Source organism: Pleurodeles waltl, chromosome 2_2, assembly GCF_031143425.1.
Source record: "Pleurodeles waltl isolate 20211129_DDA chromosome 2_2, aPleWal1.hap1.20221129, whole genome shotgun sequence".
Taxonomy (NCBI): Eukaryota; Metazoa; Chordata; class Amphibia; order Caudata; family Salamandridae; genus Pleurodeles; species Pleurodeles waltl.
In genome coordinates, this window is record NC_090439.1 from 351,006,669 (window position 1) to 351,031,646 (window position 24,978).

At 47.1% G+C, this 24,978-nt stretch overlaps 1 protein-coding gene across 2 annotated transcripts in view; it reads left to right on the forward strand.

Moving 5' to 3' along the window:
• The window catches only part of GPLD1 (glycosylphosphatidylinositol specific phospholipase D1), an 833,365-nt gene that overhangs the window by 79,483 nt on the left and 728,904 nt on the right, over positions 1-24,978 (forward strand). For both annotated transcript variants that reach the window (XM_069218887.1, XM_069218885.1), the window contains exon 2: positions 16,869-16,924. In XM_069218887.1, the coding sequence (XP_069074988.1) occupies positions 16,869-16,924 (56 nt within the window). The remainder of the gene's footprint in view (positions 1-16,868; positions 16,925-24,978) is intronic.

Here is a 24,978-nt window from a genome sequence, read left to right on the forward strand (position 1 = left end):
AACTACATTTTACCACCTGTCAAATAACCGCCTCCTTCTTCCTGAACAATACCGAAGGCATGCGTAAGGAACTGTTGGAAATGGCCTTTGTGCAGGGTCACGCCCAAACCTTTTGCCTTCATCCTCCTCTTTTTCTGACCTCATTTTTGTTGGCTTTAGGACTCTGCAACCATTACCACTGCTAATCAGTGCTAAAGTGCATATGCTCTCTCCCTAAAACATGATGACATTGGCTCATACCCAATTGGCGTATTTAATTTACTTGTGGGTCCCTAGCAAACTGCACTACATGTGTCCAGGGCCTGTAAATTAAATACTACTAATGGGCCTGCAGCACTGGTTGTGCCACCCACATAAGTAGCCATTAACCATGCCTCAGACTTGCTACTGCAAGGCCTGTGTGTGTAGTTTCACTGCCACTTCGACTTGGCATTTAAAAGTAATTGCCAAGCCTTAAACTCCCCTTTTTCTACATATAAGTCACGCCTAAGATAGGCCCTAGGTAGCCCATAGGGCAGGGTGCTACGTAGGTAAAAGGTAGGGCATAAAAATGTGTGTTCTATATGTCCTGATAGTGTAAAACCCCTAAATTTGTTTTACACTGCTGTGAAGCTCCTTTCATAGGATACCATTAGGGATATCCTCATATACTGTTTGAGTGGTAGATTCTGATCTGAAAGGAGTAACCAAGTCATATTATTATAGTATGGCCAGAATGGTAATAGAAAATTCTGCTTATTGTTGAAGTGGGATTTAATATTACTATTCTAGAAATGCTGTTTTTAGAAAGGGAGCATTTCTCTACACTCAGATCCTTCTATGCCTTACAGCCTGTCTCCAATCTACGTCTGGCTGGGTTAGTTGACAGCTCCTTTGTGCATATCACTCAGACAACCCCAAACACAGGATGCTCAGTCACACCTGCACGCATCTGCATAATGAATGGGTCTTCCTGGGCTGGGGAGGTGGAGGGCCTGACACTTACATGTAAAAGGACAGTGGCCTGCCCTCACACAATGGACTGCCACACCCCCTACAGGGACCCTGGCAGGCGGGATGGAACTGAAAGGGGACCTTGTGCACTTCTAAGCCACTCTTTAAAGACTCCCCCACTACAAAGACACATTTGGGTATTTAAACTGGGTCTACCAACTCAGACACTTCTGGAAAAGATACCTTCTGGGAAAGAAACTCTGAACCAGACCCTGCAACCTGCTAAGAGAGGCTGTCTGGCTGCCTAAATAACTCACCTGACTGCTTTGCTGTAAATGACTGCTGCCTTGCTGCCCTCTGGCTCTTCTGAGAAGTGCTCTCCAAGGGCTTGGATTGAGCTTGCCTCCTGTTTCCTGGTGTCTCAGGGCCAAAAAGACTGAGGCCCTCATTACAACCCTGGCGGTTGGTGTTCAAGAGGCGGTAAAACCGCCAACAGGCCGGCGGTAAAAAAAAAGGAATCACGACCGTGGCGTAAACCGCCAACATAGACAGCCACTTGAACAGTCCGAGCGCCACAGCGGTACAAACAAACAGCGCGGCGGTCACCGCCTACTGACAGGCGGAAGACAATGTACCGCCCACAGTATCATGAGAGGCCAATCCGCCACCTTTTCCGGAGCGGATTCACCGCGAATAAAAACACAACGGAAACAGGACTTGGAAGGGAAAACGCTCACCTCTACACACCCCACGAGGAACCAGGACGCCATGGAGCCGGAACTCTAAATTCTACCTACCATTGTGTTCCTGCTCCTCTACCAGGAGCACAAACGCCGGTGGCGACGACCACGTGAGTACTGCACCTACGACACAGGGGGGAGAGGGAAAAGAGAGTGACACACACACATGCAACACGCAAAACCCCCACCCTCACCCACTACAACACACACACAAATACATGTTGATACATTACATTTACACCCCCAACCCACCCCTGGAAGAACGCAAGGATAAAAGGAAATGAGTTGAACGAATGTAATCAATAAAAATCCATTACTAAAAAATATATATACTCTATTAACAAATATATACACCAAGAATTCAATTCCATGTACTGCACCTACATAGTCAGTGTAACCAATCAAAATGGAGAGAACACTGCAGGGGCATCAGATCAAACTAAAACAGGCACCTCAGGGGGAAGGCACCTCAGCCGGATGAGTGCATGATGCCAGCTCCACGAGGGGGCACCATGCCCATTGATGTATCCTGAGGAGTGCAAAGCCACAGTCTCTCAAGTCTCTCCAGTGGGTGGTTTTCCCACTGCTTTATCCTGGGGAGTGCAAAGCCACAGTCTCACAAGTCTCTCCAGTGGGTGGTTTGCCCACTGCTTTATCCTGAGGAGTGCAAAGCCGCAGTCTCTCAAGTCTCTCCAGTGGGTGGTTTGCCCACTGCTTTATCCTGGGGAGTGCAAAGCCACAGTCTCTCAAGTGGATAACAGTTCTCCACTGGTTCTGGAGGGGGCTTTGTGTCCAGAGTGCTTTATCCTGCCAAGGACAGAGATAGTGGATGTGATACTCCGCTGGTTCTGGCGGTGGCTTTGTGCCCAGAGTGCTTCATCCTGCCAAGGACAGAGGTAGTGGATGTGATACTCCACTGGTTCTGGAGGGGGCTTTGTGCCCAGAGTGCTTCATTCTGCCAAGGATTGGGTGAGTGGATGCCTTTCTCCACTGGTTCTGGAGGGGGCTTTGTGCCCGGAGTGCTTCATCCTGCCAAGGACAAAGGTAGTGTATGCCTTTCTCCACTGGTTCTGGAGGGGGCTTTGTGCCCAGAGTGCTTCATCCTGCCAAGGACAGAGGTAGTGGATGTGACACTCCACTGACGGTGGGCCTACATGGAAGCTGTCCAGGCCCCTGGAACTGACCACCAGCTTCGTATGACTGACCACTGGGGATGGCAGCCATGTCTGCAGTGGTGCCACTGGCACATGATGTGGCGTGGCCGCTGGGGGTGCTTGCGGCAGCCTCAGTAGCGGCAGTGCTTGCGGCGCTCATTGGCCGGTGGTGCTGGTGTCGGCGGTGTCCTTGTCCACTGTGCAGGTTGGCGGCGACTTCCCTTTCTTTCTCTGCCCCTTCTCCACCTTGGATGGTGGCACAGCTGTCTTGCCACTCCCAAATGTAGTCCTGGGAGAGCCCTTGGTGGCAGGTGTTTTGCCCTTCTCCCTCCGGGCTGTGGCCAACTTCTTATGTTTCTGAGGTGGGGGGCTGTCCTTGGCCTGGCTCCTTGGCACACTGGCTGTCCTGCTGCTTGGCGCACTCAAGAAGCCGGTTACTGCTGCACCACTGTTCCCGGTGATGTGGTGGCTGAGGTGCTGGGTTGGGACCTGGAAAGGCGGGCCCTAGGGGACGGAAGGGGTGGGCGAGGTGAAGGGAAGAGGTCAAGGTTTGACAGGAAATGTTTTTTAGACACACTGGGACGGGTAGATGGAGGGGGTTTGGGAGTGGAGGAAGAGGTAGTGGTTGTAGGAGGTGTTCGTTTGCTGACTTTGGGTGAAGGTGCATGGGCTGGAGGCTGTCGTGAGGTGGATGGCTGTTGGGTGGGTGTGTGACTGCATTTGTGTAGTTAGGGAGGTGGGCTCACAGACACACTGGTAGAGGACACAGGGGATGTGTGAATGGCAGTGGGGGTGGTGAGTGAACGTGAATGGTGTGTGGTGATGGGCGTGCTGGTGATGGACATAGTGGCTGAAGATGTAGTCCATGCAGGTGTGAGTGGAGACGTGACAGGGAGGGAGGAGGGAGACGAGGAGGAGGGGGACACAGTGGAGGCAGTGGATGTTGGTATGTGTGCATGGGTATGATGCTTGTGTGAGTGCCTGTGGGATATGTGGTGCTTATGTTTGCCAGAGCTACCCTTGTGTGTTGAGGTGTGTGCATGCTGGTCTGATGGTGTGCTTGGGATAGGCTGAGGTACTGGGGATTGGGGCTGGGTGGAGGAATTTGGACCGGGGAGGCTGGACACAGGGACAATGGCTGCCATCAGTGCTGATGCCAGAGTCTGAAAAGCTCGCTGTTGGGCTGCCTGACCAGAATGAATGCCCTCCAGGTATGCATTTGTCTGTTGCAACTGCCTCTCTACACCCTGGATGGCATTCAGAATGGTAGACTGCCCAAAAGTGAGGGATCTGAGGAGGTCAATGTCCTCCTCACTGAGGGCAGCAGGGCTGACAGGGGCAGGGGCTGAGGTGCCTAGGGCGAAGGAGATGCCCATCCTCCTGGGTGAGCGGCCACGGGGCACACGCTGAGGGGCTGCTGGGAGGGCGGTGCTGGTAGGGGGGTGTCAGCTGTACATGTAGATGCAGTGGGCACAGAGGGGCCCGCCACCGCAAGGGAACTCCCATCAGAGGAGGAGTCGGTGTCGCTGGTCTCAGCTCCTGTCCCCGCCGTGGAGTTCCCCTCGCCCTCCGTCCCACTGGTGAATTCGGAGTCCATAGTCTCGCCCTCCAGGTCCATGTGGGATGCGGCTCCCTCCTGCTTCGGTGGCACTGCTCCTCTGCGGGATTATGCTAATGCCACAAGAACAGGGAGACCACAAAAAGGGGGGAAAGAAGGTAGAAATACATGTTCAGTGCATGCAATACTGCTACCGTTGGCGGACACTACAGACACAGCAGCCCTCTGCACTATGCCATGCACTTAGAGTTCCCTAATTAATCACAGTGCCATGGGGTACAAGGCCTATGCCCGATTGCTGCACACATAGAAGTCACAGGAGCCTGACTGGGGGTTGATAGCTCTTAACACTGGTGGGGTGGGGTGCCACATGGCCTGCCTTACGAAGGGACCTTGCCTACAAAACTCGCCCGGGCCTAGGGGTACCCACAGCCCACCTCCCCCACCCAGACACCTCCAATGCGCGCTGAATCATCTGAATGTGACTGTACTCACCCCCTTGTGGCTGCTGTGATGCCCTCAAGCGCCCATCCAACGCCACCGCCAGGATCAAGGACCATCAAGGGAGTCATGGTGCGACGGGCACCCCTCCCACGTTGGGAGGCCATCCCCAGCTGGGCCTCCGCCATCTTCTTGCTCTAGCGGCGAATGTCCTCCCATCTTTTCCGGCAGTGGGTGCTCCGTCTGTGGTGGACCCCCCAGGGTCCGGACTTCCTTGGCGATGGCACGCCAAACATCCTTCTTCTGGTGGGCGCTGACCCAGACAGTCACAGTCATTGGCCCACGTTCCTACCCTTGCCATGACGCACATACACTCACCGTTGTTTCAAACACAGCTCATTCCCCCCCTAATCTTCCATCCACACCACTCCAAACAGGCATTGCCCATACAGCATGCTCACAGTGTACTCACCTGTTTGTCTGGAGGACCGTAGAGTAGCGTGTACTGGGGGAGGACCCCATCCACTAGTTTGTCCATCTCCTCCCATGTGAAGGCAGCGGCACTTTCCCCAGACACTTGATCCATTGTCGCTTCCAGACTGAGGTCACAGCAGCACTTGCAGTGTAGGTCCTCTCCTGTCGAAGATCAGGTATCCAGTGAGTGAACAGTGAGAAAATGGCGGTCACGTCCGCGGCGGTGTGTACCGTCACCACCAGCGTACATTGTCATTGGCTCCTGGGACCCATAGGGTCCAATGTTAACCAATGCAGGATTGCTCCGCGGTCTTCGACCGCCTACTGCGATGGTGTACAACGCCATTGCTGTTACCTCATATCCCCTTGTACCACCTTACAGGTCAGGCAGCCGCCATTTTCAGGGGGCCACATGGCATTAATTGTAAATGCTTCACACATATCTAGGCCTTGCATACACACTAAGACAGGCACATAGCGGATTGACAAATGTGTACAATAAATATTCTATTTAATACCACAGTGTTGGGCGACTCTCTGCTCGCTGTTCTCGTCCATAGGGCACATCCGCTGGGGCAGGCGAGGAGATGGCGGCATCCTCCGGTGTACAGACTGCTGGTGGACCTGTCGACAATGGAAGAGCGACATGTAATTGTCACCTACAGACTTGATCATGCCACAATCCAGGAACTGTGTGCCCAGTTGGAGCCAGACCTGATGTCAGCAATCCGCCATCACACAGGGATCGCCCTCTAGTGCAAGTCCTGTCAGTACTCCATTTCCTGGCAAGTGGGTCTTTTCAAACGACAGTGGTCATAGCATCAGGGATGTCCCAGCCTATGTTCTCCAACGTGTTGTCCAAAGTGTTTTCTGCCCTGCTGAACACATGCGGAGCTACATCGCTTTCCCTCAGGTGGAGGATTTGCCTACAGTGAAAGGTGACTTCTATGCCCTGGGACATATCCCCAACATCACAGGTGCCCCCCGCACTAGTGAACAGGTGTACCGAAACTGGAAGAGTTACCATTCCATGAATGTGCAGATGGAGTGTTTGGCTGACCAGTACATCTCCCATGTGAACGCCAAGTTTCCTGGCTCAGTGTATGACGCTAACATTCTAAGGAATAGCAGCATCCCTTACGTGATGGGCCAACTCCAGAGGCACCGTGTGTGGCCATTAGGTGAGGATAGGAACCAATACCATGTGAATAGTTGTCTGGGTCTGGGGTTGTCCCTAAGGGTTAGTGTGTGTCTAACAGTTGTCCCTCAACATTTGCAGGTGACTCTGGGTACCCCAACCTGTCATGGCTACTGACCCCAGTGAGGAATCCCAGGACAAGGGCAGAGGAACGCTACAATGAGGCACATGGGTGAACTAGGAGGGTTACAGAGAGGACCTTCGGCCTCCTGAAGGCCAGGTTATGGTGCCTCCATATGACAGGTGGTTCCCTCTACTACTCACCAAAGAAGGTGTGCCAGATCATCGTGGCCTGCTGTATGCTGCACAACTTGGCTTTGCGACGACAGGTGCCTTTTCTGAGGGAGGATGGTCCAGATGGAGGTGTTGTGGCAGCTGTGGAGCCTGTGGACAGTGAAGAAGAGGAGGCAGAAGAAGAGACATAGACAACAGAAGCACTGTGATCCATCAATACTTCCAGTGAGACACAGGTAAGAAGACATCACTGCCTCCTACATCTGATACAATTGTTCTACCTCTCATCTGTCTGTCACTTTCACCCAGTGTATGGACCCTGATTTGTCACTTTCCCTTTCAATTTCACAGATGTGGGTCCCACTGTGTGATCTGTGCTATGTAACCTCATGGACTAGAGCTGTGTGACATAAGTATGTTGACAATAGAATGGACATTGCTATTTCCCTCAGTTATTGCAAATACACATTTGTGAAAGCACAGACTGACTCCAGATAGTTTTGTCATTTAAGGGTGTTTATTTAAGTGCTAAATATTGGAAGGGGTTGTAAAATGGTCAGGGGTTATGGTGGAGGAATGCCCATGGCAGAGTCCAGTCTATACAAGTGCATTGTCCAAAGGGGCATAGGAAGTGGAGCTGGGGCAGTTTAAGGATGGACAGGGTGACAAAGTGGGACAGAAGGATGACAATCAGGGTGGTCTCATTTCTTGGCGGGGGTCTTGGCATTGTTCTCTGTCTTTGTCCTGGATCTCAGGGACCGTTTGCGGGGTGGTTCTCCATCTGCAGGGGGTGGGGTGCTGGTGTCATGGTCCTGTGGCGGTGCCTCCTGTCCACTGGCACCGGCAGTGGTGGCGGGCAGTTCATCGTCCAGGCTAGTGTCAGGAGCCCCTTTTTGTACCACAGTGTCCCTCCTGGTGTTCACGAGTTCCTTCAGCACCCCTACAATGGTGCACAGGGTGGTATTGATGGATTTGAGTTCCTCCCTGAACCCCAACTACTGTTCCTCCTGCAGCCGCTGCATCTCCTGAAACTTGGCCAGTACCATTGCCATCGTCTCCTGGGAATTATGGTAGGCTCCCATGATGTTGGAGAGGGCCTCGTGGAGAGAGGGTTCACTGGGCCTGTCCTCCCCCTGTTGCACAGCAGCCCTCCCAGTTCCCCTGTGTTCCTGGGCCTCTCTCCCCTGAACCGTGTGCCCACTGCCACTGCCCCCAGGTCCCTGCTGTTCTTGGGGTGGTGGGTTAGCCTGGGTTCCCTGTAGTGGTGGACACACTGCTGCTTGACGTGTCCTGGGGACAGGGGTGTGGGCCCGCTGGGTGGGTGCTGTGCTGGTGTTTCCAGAGTGGGGAGGCTCTGTTGTGGCTTGTGCCAGTGTGAGGGGAACCGACTGTCCCGAGGTCCCAGGTGGGCCAGGCTGGTCATCTACATCCAGTTGGACAGAGCTGCTGTCATCACTGTGGGCCTCTTCTGTGGGTGAAGTGGACATGTCTGGAACCTCCTGTCCGGTGACGTTGGGTAGGGGTCCTGCAAGGGTGTAAATGCATAGTTTCTAGTATCTGTGTGTGCCATGATGTGCAATGGATGGGTGACCTCGTACCCCAGTGCTTGCATTCCTATGTAGGACCTTGTGTGCTAATTGTTTAGGGTTCTGTGTGGGTATGTGTAGTGGCCATGCATTGGTAATGGGTGTTCATGCTTTGTTGTTGCATGCAGGGCTTGGTGTTGGGATGTGTGGTTTGTGATAGTGGGACATATGTGAGGAGCTGGAGTGATGGGGTGAGGGTGAGGGTGGGGATATGTGATAGTATGCAGGTAGGGTGGGGGATGTAATAGTTAAGATTTTACTTACCAGAGTCCATTCCTCCTGCTACTCCTGCGAGGCCCTCAGGATGCAGTATAGCCAAGACCTGCTCCTCCCATGTTGTTAGTTGTGGGGGAGGAGGTGGGGGTCCTCCACCAGTCCTCTGAATTGCGATGTGGTGTCTTGAGACCACGGAACGCACCATCCCCCGTAGGTCGTTCCACCTCTTCCTGATGTCATCCTGTGTTCTTGGGTGCTGTCCCACTACGTTGACCCTGTCCACGATTCTGCGCCATAGCTCCATCTTCCTAGCTATGGTGGTGTGCTGCACCTGTGGTCCGAATAGCTGTGGCTCTACCCGGATGATTTCCTCCACCATGACCCTGAGCTCCTCCTCAGAAAACCTGGGGTGTCTTTGCGGTGCCATGGGATGGTGTGGGTGATGTGTGAGGTGGTGTGTGTTGTGATGTTTAGGGGTGTGTGGTGTTTTGTGCGTGGATGTGTATGTGTGATGGTGGTGTGCGCCTCTGTATGCTGGTGTTGTCTTTGCTGTGCTGTCTCTCTGGCCTTCATCTAAATGTTTGGTAGTAAGGGTTTGTGGGTGATGTGGGCGGGTGTTTTATATTGTATTGGGTGTGTGGGAGTAGTGTGTGTATGTGTATCAGGTGTGTGTATTTGGAATTGTCGAATGTGGTTGTGTTTTGTAACTATATGTTTATTTTGAGCGCAGCGGTGTGTACCGCCAATGGAATACCGCAGTTGAAAGACGGCCGTGTGGATTCGTGGGTCGTGATAGTGTGGGCAAATTCCTGTTGGCGTGACGGTGGAGGTTTTGTTATCTCCAGTTTATCACTGACCTTTGGTGTGGCGGACTTGTGTGGGTGTCTAGATTTTGGCAGGTTCCGTGCTGTGGGTCGTAATAGCTGTGGCAGAATTCCGGGGCCGCGGCTGTGTGTTGGCGGTCTTCTGCACGGCGGTAAGCGGCATTTACCACCACTGTTGTAATGAGGGCCTTAATTTCTTCAAAGAACTCTTTGTGCGGCAAAAATCGACGCACAGCCTCCCGGGATCGACACTGCCTGTACCGCAGTGAGAAAATCACCACACATCAAACTGGAATGACGCAGCCCAGCTCCCCGAGTGGAGATCGATGCAGTAACAGCATTGCAACTGGAACTTCGACGCATGGCCCCCTGGATCGATGCACTGCTGAGTAAGAACAACGCAGCCTGACTTCCTGTGAAGAGGAATCAACGCAGCTCCTGCCGTGCGACAGACATTTTCTTCATCGCCCACCGGATCGACGCAGCTCCTGTGACCTCGTCCTGCATGCCCAGGATTTCTCTGCATCGTCCCAGGGGCATCCAAATACCCCGCAACCTGAAGAGGACCCAAGCCTGTGTGCCGGAAATGAACGCAAAGCCCTTGCTGCTCGGAAAAGCATTGACACATCGTCCATGTGCACCCGGAGAAACTGTCGCACATCTCCCCGTTTTCCATGCATCTCTTCCTCAGCGGTCCCTTGCGGATAATTTAGACGCAAATCAGGTACTTTGGAATTGCAAGAGACGATTATTGCTTTTTAAGAACTTAAGACTCTTTTATCCTTTTCTAAAATTATATTTCAACATGTATTTGTCAAATCTTGATCGTTTTTTTACCTGCGTTTAATCCGATAAATATTCTATATTTTTCTAAATCTGTGTGGTGTATTTTTGTGGTGTTTATATTGTGTTATTGCATGATTTCTAACACAAATACTTTACACATTGTCTTCTAAGTTAAGCCTGACTGCTCAGTGCCAAGCTACCAGAGGGTGGGCACAGGATAATTTGGATTGTGTGTGACTTACCCTGACTAGAGAGAGGGTCCTTGCTTGACAGGGGGTAACCTGACTGCCAACCAAAGACCCCATTTCTAACAGGAACCTTTTCTAATGACTTCCATGACATCCATTGACATGCATTGCTGCACTCGCTGTGCTAAATCCAACTCCTTCCAGTTTGTGGATGCAAGTTGGGGATGTCTGAGTATGCCTTGGAAGGACATTACACAAACTGAGCGAACATATTTATCTTTGAAACTTAGGCAGACATACTGGGGAATTTTCACAATGTTCATAGAAAGTCATAGACTATGACAAAGGGTAGTGTTTGGCACACAGGGTAGTCCATGAGACCGTAGCATATGTCCCAGCCAATATTATGTGCAGTGCTGTGACTGTAACGCACTTACCATACAACAAATTGAACATGAACTAAGTTCTGATGGAAGATGAACATGGCAAGCAGGTCAAACACAAACCCATATGTGTCATTGTCCTTCAGTGCTGGGGTGGCACCAGTGGGTTTGAATTAATTGGCGTAGATGATGTGCATCTGTGCTACCTTTACTATCTGCCTTCAACCTGTGCAATATCCCTGTGAAAGCACACCTACCATAAGCTTTCCTTACCCGTTCATGTCTCTGTCCTCATCAGAGTCCTGACTAAGCAAAGGATAAATATATATTTAGCTGCGTGGATTAGTAAAGCCAGGGTGTACCTGCCCTTTAAAACAAATGAAATGTATGTGTGAGGGGGGCTATGGAGAGATGATGGCAAAATGCAGCACACGTAGAAAGAGCAAAAACTGAGGAGAAAAGTGATGAAAAATAAAACGAAGCAAGCTTTCATTTTATTTTTCATCTGCTGCCTCAGCCATGAGTGCGACGCCCCACAGTCACTGCAGAAGAAACGTCTCTGGTGATGTCACTTGCATCTGCCTAACTTGGTAAGACCCCCCACTTCTTTTTTTTATGACTTGTGCCTGGACTAGCAGGAACTATATCCTAATTCATAAAAACCTACAAGCTTAAGCTCTTATAATTCATCTCACAGTGTCCGTCCTGAAAAAACCCTAATAATGTATCCACCAATGAGACAAGGCACTTGGTGGAGCCCTCTGCTGTATCAATTAACATACTTTTAACAAAAAACAACTTTGAAGTAGATCTAAGAGAAGCCTCCATGGCTAATATGCTTGCCTTGCTTTGAAGGAAATGATTGTCTGTATTCCTCTATCACTAAATTGAATATTTAGCCTGCGAGGAAGGCAGACCTATTGTAACAGTATGGCTACCATACTGAGGGACAATTGTTTGCTAAACAATGATGGTGACACAAAGGGGGTCATTCTGACCCCGGCCGGCGGCGGATGCCGCCGGCCTGGCTGGGACCGCCAGAATACCGCTGCGCGGTCAAAAGACCGCCGCGGGTATTCTGGGTTTCCCGCTGGGCTGGCGGGCGACCGCCAGAAGGCCGCCCGCCAGCCCAGCGGGAAACACCCTTCCATGGGGATGCCGGCTCCGAATGGAGCCGGCGGAGTGGAAGGGGTGCGACGGGTGCAGTTGCACCCGTCGTGATTTTTCAGTGTCTGCATGGCAGACACTGAAAATCTTTGTGGGGCCCTGTTACGGGGGCCCCTGCAGTGCTCATGCCATTGGCATGGGCACTGCAGGGGCCCCCAGGGGCCCCACGACACCCCTTACCGCCATTCTGTTCCCGGCGGCCACAACCGCCAGGAACAGGATGGCGGTGTGGGGGTCGGAATCCCCATGGCGGCGCAGCAAGCTGCGCCACCATGGAGGATTCCCCAGGGCAGCGGGAAACCGGCGGTACACCGCCGGTTTTCCGTTTCTGACCGCGGCTGTAGCGCCGCGGTCAGAATGCCCATGGGAGCACCGCCAGCCTGTTGGCGGTGCTCCCGCGGTCGTTGGCCCTGGCGGATTTTACCACCAGGATCAGAATGACCCCCAAAGTAGCTTAAAATGCTTCAGTCTGACACATGCAGCTCTCAGAAAACAGCTGCCCAATCAGATGCCTGAGAAACGTTCCCTGAATGCAGAAGATGGGTTTCGTAGTTAATTACAAACTCGTATGGGGATTCACTTAGAACACTAATTTGTAGGTTTCTTCATAAAATAATACCACACTTCAACAATTTGACTGGTTTCTAGGCATTGTTACAGGACAAAATGATTAGCAAATTGACTTACCATAAATTAAAGGTCATAAGTCAGCTTTTAAAAAAAAAAAAGAAATATACCTGTGCTGTCAGGATTTACCATCAAAATCTGGAGTTTCAAGAGTTCCAACTTCTGGCTATAGTGTTTCAGGCATCCATAGCCTTGCTTAATCTATTGATCCACCCCCACCCTCGAACCTAAGGCAAACCATACATGTATAAATATATATATATTTGCCCCAATAGGGGGGTCAGCCCGTGTCAGGAGGGCTGACCCCGACATTTTCATTTTTTTTAAATATCCCCCATGTGAAAACATTATTTTTTTAAACTATAGATTGCCTCCCTAGGGGGTCGGACCGTGTGAGGAGGGCCGACCCTGCCATTTTGTTTAAAAAAACAAAAACATTTTAGTCCCTGGGAGGCGCGATCGCCCCCAGGAGAAGCCAGACATTTTTTTTAAAACAATAATGCCCCCAACAGGGGGCGGCCTACTTACACAGTTCCAACTTCCAGCTATAGTGTTCCAGGCATCCAGAGCCTTGCTTGATCCACTGATCCCCCCATCCTTGACCATGCACCCCTCCTCCCAATCCCTATCCTCCTCGGACCCGCTGCCTGCTATGTGACAAGGCTTAGCTCTGGATGTAAGCACCAAGAGATTGAATTTTGCCTATACAATTACCCTTACGCAGGACAAGGTCGTTGAAAGCCCTATCGCAGACATTATGGCTGCTCAAGTGTGACGTGGCACCTCTGCTCACAACTTTTCCCAGCTCATCATAGGTTAGGAAGAGTTTATCAGGTCTGGGCAAGCAGGTAAGGAGAGAAAAACAATGTTGCATTGCAGCGGGTGGACCAGAGAGACTGACCGCACTCATCATCGGAGGCCGAGGACTGCCGAAGAATATGCCCACCGCCCATCCTCAAACACATACAGAGGTGCTGGACCACTGCATGTCGACAACTCTGCTCTTTCGTCTGGGTCTTCGTGCTTGTTAATCTCTGTCAATAATTGAAGGGAGGAGCCACAATGCTCCTATTAAACACCCGTGCTAACCTTCCAGTGCAAGATTCTAAATTTAAACATATTATAAATAGTTTCTCATACTGTTTGCGTGCTGCACAGTGCAACACTCAAAATGTGTGAAACGTTAGGAGAATAAAAACATTTCTCCTTGTTAGCAGCTACCTTTAGGAAGCATTTTTTGGTGTAAAGTAGTTTGCCATTGTTAGTAGATAGGGCTTTGCCTCATAAGCCATAGGTGAAAGCACCGAAGAACCTGTTTTCAACCTAGGAGACACACCTTAACAGAAAGTAGCACAAAGCACTATTTGTGTTACTTTTAGGGTCGAAAATAAGTATCTATCAAAACTTTGCACTAGTTTGCATTTCGTTTAGTAAATTTGCACCAGTGAAAAGTGTTGATAAATCAGGCCTTGCACATTGTATCAAAATGAATGTGAACAGGCAACCTTATGGGTCCTTTACCACTACACATTGTAAATGTGCGTACTTGCAAACATGCCATTCCACAGTATATTTACAATACCAGATAAGTGGAGCAAAACTTGACTATTACCTCTACCATTTTTTCTGCCAAATATATTTCTGAAGCAGCATGTTTACTGATGAAGAGAAACAATTGTGCAAACACACAAAAAGACTCAAAAAGGGTGTGGGCAACATTTATCAATATTTTGCGCTGTTTTTGTGACACAAAAGTGACGCAAATCAGCACAAAATATTTTTTTGTTATTTACTTTCCAGCACAAAACTTGGCAATTGCCTAAAAGTAATACAAAGTAGAGCAAAGCACTGTTTTGCATTATCTAGCATCAAAGGGGCTTTCCTATGCAACCATCCAAGGTTTTTGACGCAAAACCCTATCTATCAAAAATTTTGGGCAGGGTTTTGCATCAAAAATGAATGCCATTTGAAAGCAGTTGTTAAAAGGAGAAATGTTTTCATTTCTCCTTTCTTTTCCTGTACAGTACACATAGAAAGGAGGAACAGTTTTAAAAGTTGGCTAGGCATAGTATTTTGTGCTGGAAGGGAACACTTCCAGTACAAAACCTATGCTAGACTCAAGCACACACCCTTGCACTATAGTGCAAAAGGTGTTGGTGTGTGTGTGTGTGTGTGTGTGCGTGTGGCACTTGGCAGCAGGAAGAGGGGAGGGGAGAGCCATATCTCTGTAGATATGGCGCATTCCTGCTCTATCCTTCTCACACAACTCAGCACAGCATTTATGGCTGCTGCTCTGTGTTGAGTGAAAATTTAGTAAATCTGGCCCTATGTATGGCCTGTTCACCCTTCAACATAGATTTTGCATCCCACTGGATTAGTTGAAAGCCACTCCAACACTATACCAAAACTAACGTGTGACCTCAATGCTAGGGTCCTTCAATGTATAGTACAAATTTCAACATGCCAATTTAAAGGTCCATTTTGTAGTCTCTTGATAAATAAATGTAGTAGGTTTGATCTGTGCTATAAGATGCTAGGAGGCCAATTGAATGGTCATTTTAAGTGTTCCTCTTTGCCAGAGCCTCGTGCCCCCTTGGCATACATTTGCACACACTCAGAGAGCATGTCACGCACAGTTTTGAAGACCTCTGGCCTAAATGGAGGCACCTTAAATCAAATTCTCAGCTCAGAAAGACTAAAAGTTCTTCATTCTCCACTAATCTGTCATTAATTTCAGATTCTGTGGTGACTATACAAAATGAATCTAGAACTGTAATGCTATAGGTCGGAAACTGTGATTTAATTACTGGCTAATATTCAGACTACCTTCTGCAAAAAACTGTACAACCCCCACTGTTAGCTGGATAAAGGGCACCCTAAGATGTTCAATATGATTCACAAACCACTCGAGGAATATGGGTCCAAACTGGCCATTGTCCAGTAGTTTCAACTTCCCAGGATGATCTCATTTCACCTTTTAGAGCTCACCTTTATTGACTTCCTATTGAACAAATAATAGACACTCTATCTAACTCATCATGCTTTCCATCACGTGGACCTATTTTACACAAGCAAAATTAATGCAATATACTCCTCCCAGGTTCCTTCAAGCTGCCCTTTCAGTCAGTCCAGCGTAGGAAGGAATGCCCGGACTGCCACTCATTTCAGTAAAAGGCAGAACATTTGTCAACAGCTCTCCCAATCTCTTTCAGACTCATATTGGATCATCTGAACTTCATAAAATCTATGAAGACAGCACTCTTTTTTCAGTGCTCACTGGTGACAACATTTTCATTATGTTAATCCTTTGCCACCAGGACACCCTTCATAGTAAGAGCTGCGCGTTACCAATCATTAACATGTCAACATAATGCGTAACCACTCACATGTACTGAAGTGGAATCATACTTAGGGAGCAACACTCATGGTCAGAATGGCCTGTAATGCAATCAGGTAGCACCCAAATGGCTGGTCTGATTTTTGGCTGTTAGTAGGCCTGTTTTATGGTCTGGTGAGCGGATCTTTACTGTTGAGGTCCCCACTAATAATGCCTGCAGCAAGCACAAATCCATGTAGTCTTCCATACCTTCCAAAACATTTATAAAGTGTGTCTTTAAAAGTTCAGAACTGCCCCAATTTTCAACCCTAGGTCACTTTTTTTAGCTACCTAATTCACAAATGGGGAACATTTGTATTTCGGTGCCTGGGCCTATTTTCTGTCCCAGTCTGACTCTGATAGCACTATCAACACCAAGGGCAGAAAAACAAGCACAAACTGGGCCAGCACATTCATTACAAGTACACACCTACACAGGTAGCAATTTATTCTAAAAGATATAGTCACACATACAGCCACATAACATTGGCGTAAAATAATCATACTGAGTGGACTATACATAGAACTACATGGCTCCATTTCAATTCAACTCACTGACCAAAGAAAGGGATGGGACATCAACAGCTATTATTCCACCACCCCCTCATCAGGTGAAAATCAGAACACCATCGACCCACCAAACACGCCCCTGGCTACATAAAAATGCAAGCCACTACACGACCTTTTTTTATCATGTGGGTGAATGCCTTTATCTCTTTGGCCTCAGTTTGGCGACAACTATATGAGGAGGAGAGGTCGAATATACATGCGGAGGATCACTTTCTTTGATATTTCCAATGAAGCAGCGCTAGCGAGATACTGCTTATAGTAAAAAACAGAAAACAGTATTCAAACACAAACAGGAACTTACACATTAAAGATAGTCCAGTTAAATCACAGGGATGGTTGCAGCAAGTGAATGAGGCTGACTCAATTTCATCCTTAGATATCCCCAAGTTTCTGATCCTTTCTTTATTTTCCAGCACACCGGGCTTTGCAATTTTACAGCAGACTTGATGGGAGCGTGAATTTTAAGCAGGTAAGGAACTTTCAACAACTGTTTCTTGCTCGATATTCATTACCTTACCTAGCAGTATAGCACTCATGCTTGAGGCCAAGCCTATGTGTTTGGACATTGTTCATGGTATATGTTTGGTGAGCTGGTATTCGTGTTTATGTTCTTTTCTTTCATGTACCTCCAAACACTCAATCTAGCTATAACCCTATAGTCCAAAAACAATAATGATGAGATTTGTACATATTATAGACTCCTAACAGACAGAAGAATACCGTTCCGTGTAGCATTTTTGAGAGGTGTAGACATTGCCTGCTTACACGTGACAATAAGCAGCAAATGTTTATGTATTTCCTTCATCAAGTTTGTTGTGAGCTCTTGTCGGGAATGTTGTTGATGTCACCAGTGAAAGTTCTGAAAGGTAGCAGATAGAATTCTCAGGGGACAGTTGCTGTGTAGACTCTACGAGGCGGAGCTGCTTGTACTGGGTATCGTGTATTCTACATTGATGGTGCACTTTGTGATGCATCCTTTCACTTGGGCATGCTTAGAGTGTCACCTCTTCGAGTAACACAACAGAATTGACAACAAGGGTCTCTGCAGGAAGCAGGCTACTTCGCACCATCACCCCTGAAGATACACCGTTAATCAGAATTTTGCTTTTGCACCATCGCCCTGAGGATACCCAGAGAACCAGTGTTTTGCTTTTAGCAATGTTTCAACCTTCTTACAAGCTCAAGCATCAACAGCTCAATTTTCATACTTGTTTACCTGGCGATTGGTTGCCTTTATGCTGGGTTTTCCTTTGAACTACCGCAGCATTCTGGAGTGCTGCAGTTCCTCACCTTATGGTTGTATCCTTTTGCGCTTAGCATTCTGAGGCGTGATCATCAGCTCTATTGAGCTTACGCATACTTGGCTTAGTAAGGTCTCACCAGTGGCTATGTTGTTTGGAAGGTAGTCAGCATTGGCCATAACATCTTACTGGCACTGGCCGCAACACTTTTTTTACTTTGTTGCCCATCGCACAGTGCTTGCTTCATTGTAAGCCGCAATCCTGTGCCTCCCTACATAGTCGCCCAAACTACATGTCAAGAGGATAGTAATAATATTTTTTTCTGAGGTGAGGTACCTGCTCTTTAACTGGAATTTTCTTTATGTAAATGACCTGGATGTGTATTTGGTAACTTTAGGGTTGATGAAGTTCTAGACTTTGAGACAGTTCTAAGCTGGATGTTTTTGTGTTAGCTTGTTATATTAGTTAATGTTAGAACCTCGGTCTCTTGTTGGCATGTATGCACCCTATCCAAGTAGGGACCACAATCCTAGACAGGGTAAGTCAGATACACACCTTCAATTAACCTGTGCTCCCCCTCTGGTAGCTTGACAGAGAGTAGGCAGGCTTAACTTAGGAGGCAATGTGCAAAGTATTTGTGCAACACTTAAAACAACAAAACAGTTAAAGCACCACACAAAAACAATCTTAGAAAAGTAGGCCTGAACTTAATGAACAAAACAAGATCAATATGACAAATATCCAATACGTAGAAGTCAAGATCTGAATTTTTAAAGAAAATCTATGAGATAAGGGCTGAAAAAGCTTAAAGTGCCAAATGGTGCCATCTGGTGCACTCGACTGAGGTAAATCCAAAGTTCGGATCAGCCACGTTGGAGTACAGGCTGGCTTCAGGAACCAACCTTGTCCCTCTGAAACAGTTCCTTGTATGGAGGGTTGTGTTGACATTGAAACTCCGATGCAAGTAGCAGAGGACAGAATGCAAAGGCAATGCATTGGGTCCGATTCACACAGTTCTCTGTCATTGAGCCATGCAGATGACGATCTACGTGTAGAGGTGTGGTATCAAAATCTTCACGATGAAGGCGATGCTTCATTGTTGAGCCACGCAGCCGGCGATGCGAAGGTGATGTGATGTGTTGGGGCTAATGGTGATGTATCGAATCTGAGCCATGCAATCGGTGATGTGAAGTCCTCATCCTCAGCCGCAGTGTCGCTGCGTCACAGTGGTTCCGATCGGTGCACTGGCAGAGATGCTTGGATTTTTTTAGGACACAACTGTAGAACCCAATTCCAAGGGCCAAGGACTGGATTGGCACCACTTGGCAGGATAGAACTCACAGTTGGGAGAGTCCAGAAGCTATAGCCGAGGCCAACAAAGTCTTTGACGTCCCTGATACTTCAGCACAGGAAGAAAGCCAATGGAGTCATTTGGTTCTGGGGATGAAGTGATGCAGGTCCAGTCCTACTCACTCCCAGGAAAGGAAGGCAGCAGGCTGCAGGTGGCAGGGCAGGCAAAGCAAAGCAGGAGTTCAACAAAGACCAGCAGAGTTCCAGCAAAGTGGCTGTCCTTTCAGCAACACAGCAGCCCTTATTCCAGGCAGAGTATCCTCAGGTCCAGAAGTGTACCGATTTGGTAGGGTCAGAAGTCCAGTTCTTATATCCAGTGTGCCTTTGAAGCGGGGGTGACTTTAAAGAGGGGCTTTGAAATGCACACGGGTCCTTCCTTTTCTGCCTTAGCTTCAGACACACTACAAGGGGTATGCAGTTCTTTGTGGGGTTGCAGGCACAGCCCTATACAGGTGCAAGTGTCAGCTCCTCCCTCCCATCTAGCTCTGGAAGGCCCATCAAGCTGTTGATGGGCCATCAGCAGGTAAATGGCATACCTTAGCTCCCTATGTGTGTGCCTGTCTAGAGGTAATTCACAAATATCAGCTGTCACCCAACCCAGATGTGTATTGGAAGCAGGTAGCATGCACACAGGGCTTATGAGCAGAGCCAATTTTCTAAACAGTTTCAGAATTGTGATCATAAATCCAACATTGCCATTAAAAGAGGATTTATTGTTACAAGTCCATCGGCACCAAGCACAACCGTCCCACTCCTTCTCAATTAAGAATTACATTTAATATGTGTATTAAGGAATTCCCAATATTATCCTTTGAGAAGGGTAGGCCTCACAGTAGTACAAAATGAATTTGGGAGTTTTTCACTACCAGGACATCTAAAACCTAAACGTATGTCTTGCCTTTTAGTTATGCAGCACCCTGCTCTATTGGCTGGCCTGACTTATATGTAATAAAAGTGGAGTTTAAGACTTGGAAAGGGTTTTTAAATGCCAAGCCGACATTGCACTGAAACTACACATGCAAGCTCTGCAGTGGCAGGACTGACACATGTTTAAAAGGCTACTTAAGTAGGTGGCACAATCAGGTGCCCAGAATCCTAAGGCCAAAAAAACAGATTAGCAAAAGTGAGGCAAGACAAGCAAAACTTTGGGCAAAGACCACCCTAAGGCAGTCAGGTCTAACAGTTAATTCTTTGAATTTTTTTTTTCTCCAGTTTGTTGCTTCAATTTGTTGTTTTTAAGAGTGTTTCAAATTTTGCTATAGAATAGCATCTATAAGATTGTCTCATTATCTTCCATTCTTGAATGAGGCTGGTGACCCTCTTCTGTCCTGGAAGAGGTGGAAAAAAACTATTGGATTCATATTTATGTCCACACTGCATTCCCCATCAAAAGGGGGCTTCGAACCCTGCAGGGTGGCTTCAATACAGGGGGACGAAGTATCCTGTGTAACTAATCCACAAAGTGTTGAAGCCCCGATTTCTGCCAAACCACACGTTTATGTCATAATAAACTAGCTGCAGAGATAGCAATCCTGACACATTTGGCATTGCTGCCTTGTTTACAGGTGAGTAATTGCAAATTAGACAGGTGCATTTAATCCATTTCAATCACATGCTGTTACCACATAGTACTTCAATTCCCATTATGTACCATAGTATCATCACGATCTTTAAAACGGTGGTGCAGTCTTTTAATATTGCTTGATAGCATCACCTCACCACAGTTTATTAATTTGTATTCCTTATTTAGGTTCATGATATTTCCAAAATAAAGTGGCCAAGTGCAGTACAACATTTAAAGTCTAAGCAACACGCATTTGCCTTTTCAATGCTGGCTCACGAATATATATTGTCTCTCACACGTATTGAATCCAGAAACGTGAATGAGGTAAATCCCTCTTACTTCTCCCTTTCTCACCTATGTATCCATTATTTGAGGCTGAATCCTTTGTATCATACAGAGGCAAGCGACCCATGCGCCCTGATACACATGTCAACAATGCACTCTCCATCAAGAGGGGCCCTCCAAGCCTGCAGGGCGGCTGTAAGACACGGGACGGAGCCCCAGTTTCTGGTCAAACCACACATTTATTTCTTAATAATAAACTGGCTGCAGAGATAGTAATCCTGACTCGTTTCAGCATTGCTGCCTTGTTCACAGGTGAGTAATTGGGAATTAGACAGGTGCTTTAAATCCATTTCAATCACGTGCCATTACTACATAATACTTCATTCGCATAATGCACCATAGTATATTTACGATCTTTAAAACAGTGGTACATGCTTGATAGCATCACCTCACCACAGTTTATTCATTTATTCCTTATTTAATTGCATATTTCAAAAATAATGTGGCCTTGTGCAGTGAAAAATGTAAAGTCTTAGCAATACTCATTTTCTTTTTCAATGCTGCCACACAAATATATATTGTTTTTTACATGTGTGGAATTCAGAATGTGAAGGAGAGGTAAATCTCTCTTAGTTCTCCCTTTTTTTAACCTATGTATCCATTATTTGATGCAGAATCTTCCTATCATACAGAGGTGAGCGAGCCATGCCCCCTGTGACACATGTCTGTGAAGCAGCAAAATAAGCTGTCCCTTTGATCCATAGACTTCTGCACAAGGGACCATGAACAGAAACAGTAATTTATCGTAGAGTGGCCTTCCTAAAAGCCCCCATGCTCGTGGGGCACAATGTGATGTAATCCAGCTCATTCTTTAAGTCTACCTAGGATTAATTTTGCGAAATGTTTATCACCCACATCCAGCAGGTTAATCAACCTGTAATTTTTTTGGATCCTTTGTATCCCACCCACTCTTATTTATTGGGTTAATAATAGCCCCTTTCCAATATGTCTGGGAACTGGCCCATGGTTAAAATTCCTTGAAACGTCTGATAGAAGAATTGTGCCCACGAATCGGCCGTGGTATTGACTATAACGGCAGGGAGGTTCTCTGGCCCAATGGATCTAGTTAATACAAGTGACGAGATGGTGTGTTTAAAATTATTCAACTAGCACTGAGTTCTGATGTTCTCACACACCCCATTCCATTCTATTGCTATTGTTTTCTCGGACTCCGGTCCAACTATATATATTTATTTTAAGTATTGGACCCATGCTTCATCTTCCACCATAAATTTCGTTGCCTCCATCTCCTTGCCTGTGCCCAGCTGCATGAGCTTCCAAATCTTTTTTTTACCTTTTTTCCTTCTATAGCTTCCAACAGATTTTCCCAGCAGCTCTCCTTATAGGCTATTTTCCAATTTCTAACCAATTGTTTGTATACCCTCCTGATGTTCTGGAGGCTGAGGTAGATCTTGTCAAACTTCATCTTAAGACTTTATGATCCTTTCCTAATCAGGGAGTTTACCGTTCTACAGTCCCCTTCAAACCAATCACTAGTTTTCCTAATGCAGCCCGGATCCTTTTCTTTATCTTCCTGTTACCCTTTCGATCTACCTTAGGCAATGAACACCCTCATTAATCTTATATTTTCATGCCATTTTATACTATTTGCGGGGGTTTGTGTCAGCTTATGGCTCTGCTGGAAATTAGCTAATTTCATCAGAAATACCTCCGAGATTCTGGTGGTGAGATGCTTGGGGATCTGTATGGGTAAAACAGTTTCTCTAATTCTATTTTCACCCATGTTTATTTCCAGTTTCAGGGGATAGTGTTCACTTCCCTCTACTTGCAATGCCTGGAAGTTCTCTATTTTATCAAAGAACCAGGCCTGCATATAAATATAATCAATTGGGCAAAGTTGTAACCCATTTTTAAATGTCTGGCATGCAGGCTGGTCTGGATCCCTGGACCCATTAATACAAAATAAACCCTTGGAACCCACGAATTTTCCTAATGCAATGTCACGCGTAGCTAGCGGACTAGCTGGGAAACTGGCAGTATTGATGTTAAAGGATGGCAATATCTCTCTGAATAAGGTAACCAACTTTCTTGGGTCCAATTTATGGTTAAAATCTCGCAACAATATAATCATATCTTTATGAAAGTTTGTACACATACATTGCACATTCTCCTTAACCCCTTCGCTGCCAGGCCTTTTCCACTCCTGTGCCGAGCCTTTTTTTGGCTATTTGGGGCAGTTCGTGCTTAGGCCCTCATACCTTTTTCTCCACATAAGCTACCCATTCCAAATTTGCGTCCTTTTTTTCCAACGTCCTACGGATTCTAGAGGTACCCTGGCTTGTGGGTTCCCCTGAAGGAGACCAAGAAATTAGCCAAAATACAACGAAAATTTAGTTTTTTTCAAAACAATGGGAAAAAAGGTCTGCAGAAGAAGGCTTGTGTTTTTTTCCCTGAAAATGGTATCAACAAAGGGTTTGTGGTGCTAAAATTACCATCTTCCCACCTTTCTGGAACAGGCAAACTTGAATCACAAAACCCCATATTTCAACAGAAGTTTGGCATTTTACTGGGACATACCCCATTTTTACTATTTTTTGTGCTTTCAGCCTCCTCCCAGTTAGTGACAGAAATGGGTGTTAAACCATTGATGGACCCCAGAAACCTAAACATTTCTGAAAGTAGACAAAATTCTGAATTCAACAAAGGGTCATTTGTGTAGATCCTACAAGGGGTTCCTACAGAAAATAACAGCTGAAATAAAAAAATATTGAAATTGAGGTGAAAAAAACAGCAATTTTTCTCCACGTTTTACTCTGTAGCTTTTTCCTGCAATGTCAGATTTTCAAAAGCAATATACCGTGACGTCTGCTGGACTCTTCTGGTTGTTGGGATATATAGGGCTTGTGAGTTCATCAAGAACTCTAGGTACGCAGAGCCAATAAAGGAGTTGCACCTTGCAACGGGTTTTAATTGTATACCGGGTACACAGCAATTAATTTGGTGAAATATAAAACGTGAGAAATAGGTATCAAGAAAACCTTTGTATTTCCAAAAGGGAACAAGATAAGGTGTTGAGAAGCAGTGGTTATTTGCACATCTCTGCATTCCGTGGTGCTCATACTAGCATGTGAATTACATGGCATTTCTCAAATAGACGTCTTTTTTACACGCTGTCTTACATTTGGAAGGAAAACATTTAGAGAAAGACAAGGGTCAATAACACTTGTTTTGCTATTCTGTGTTCCCCCAAGTCTCCCGATAAAAATGATACCTCACTTGCGTGGGTAGGCCTAATGCTCACGACAGGAAACGCAGCATGGACACATCACATTTTTACACTGAAATCTGATGTGTTTCTTGCAAAGTGCCTAGCTGTAGATTTTGGCCTCTAGCTCAGCCGGCACCTGGGGAAACCTACCAAACCTGAGTATTTTTAAAAACTAGACACCTAGGGGAATCCAGGATGGGGTGACTTGTGGGGCTCTCACCAGATTCTGTTACCCAGAATCCTTTGCAAACCTCAAGTTGCCCAAAAAAACACTTTTTTCTCACTTTTTGGTGACAGAAAGTTCTGGATCTGAGAGGAGCCACAAATTTCCTTCCACCCAGAGTTCCCCCAGGTGTCCCGATAAAAATGGTACCTCACTTGTGTGTGTAGGCCTAGCGCCTGTGACAGGATATGCCCCAAAACACAACATGGACACATCACATTTTCCCAAAGAAAACAGACCGTTTTTTTGCAAAGTGCCTAACTGTGGATTTTGTCCTCTATCTCAGCCGGCACCTAGGAAAACCTAGCAAACCTGTGTATTTTTTAAAACTAGACACCTAGGGGAATCCAAGATGGGGTGACTTGTGGGGCTCTCACCAGGTTCTGTTACCCAGAATCCTTTGCAAACCTCAAAATTTGCCCCAAAAAACACTTTTTTCTCACATTTCGGTGACAGAAAGTTCTGGAATCTGAGAGGAGCCACAAATTTCCTTCCACCCAGAGTTCCCCCAGGTCTCCCGATAAAAATGGTACCTCACTTGTGTGTGTAGGCCTAGCGCCGTGACAGGATA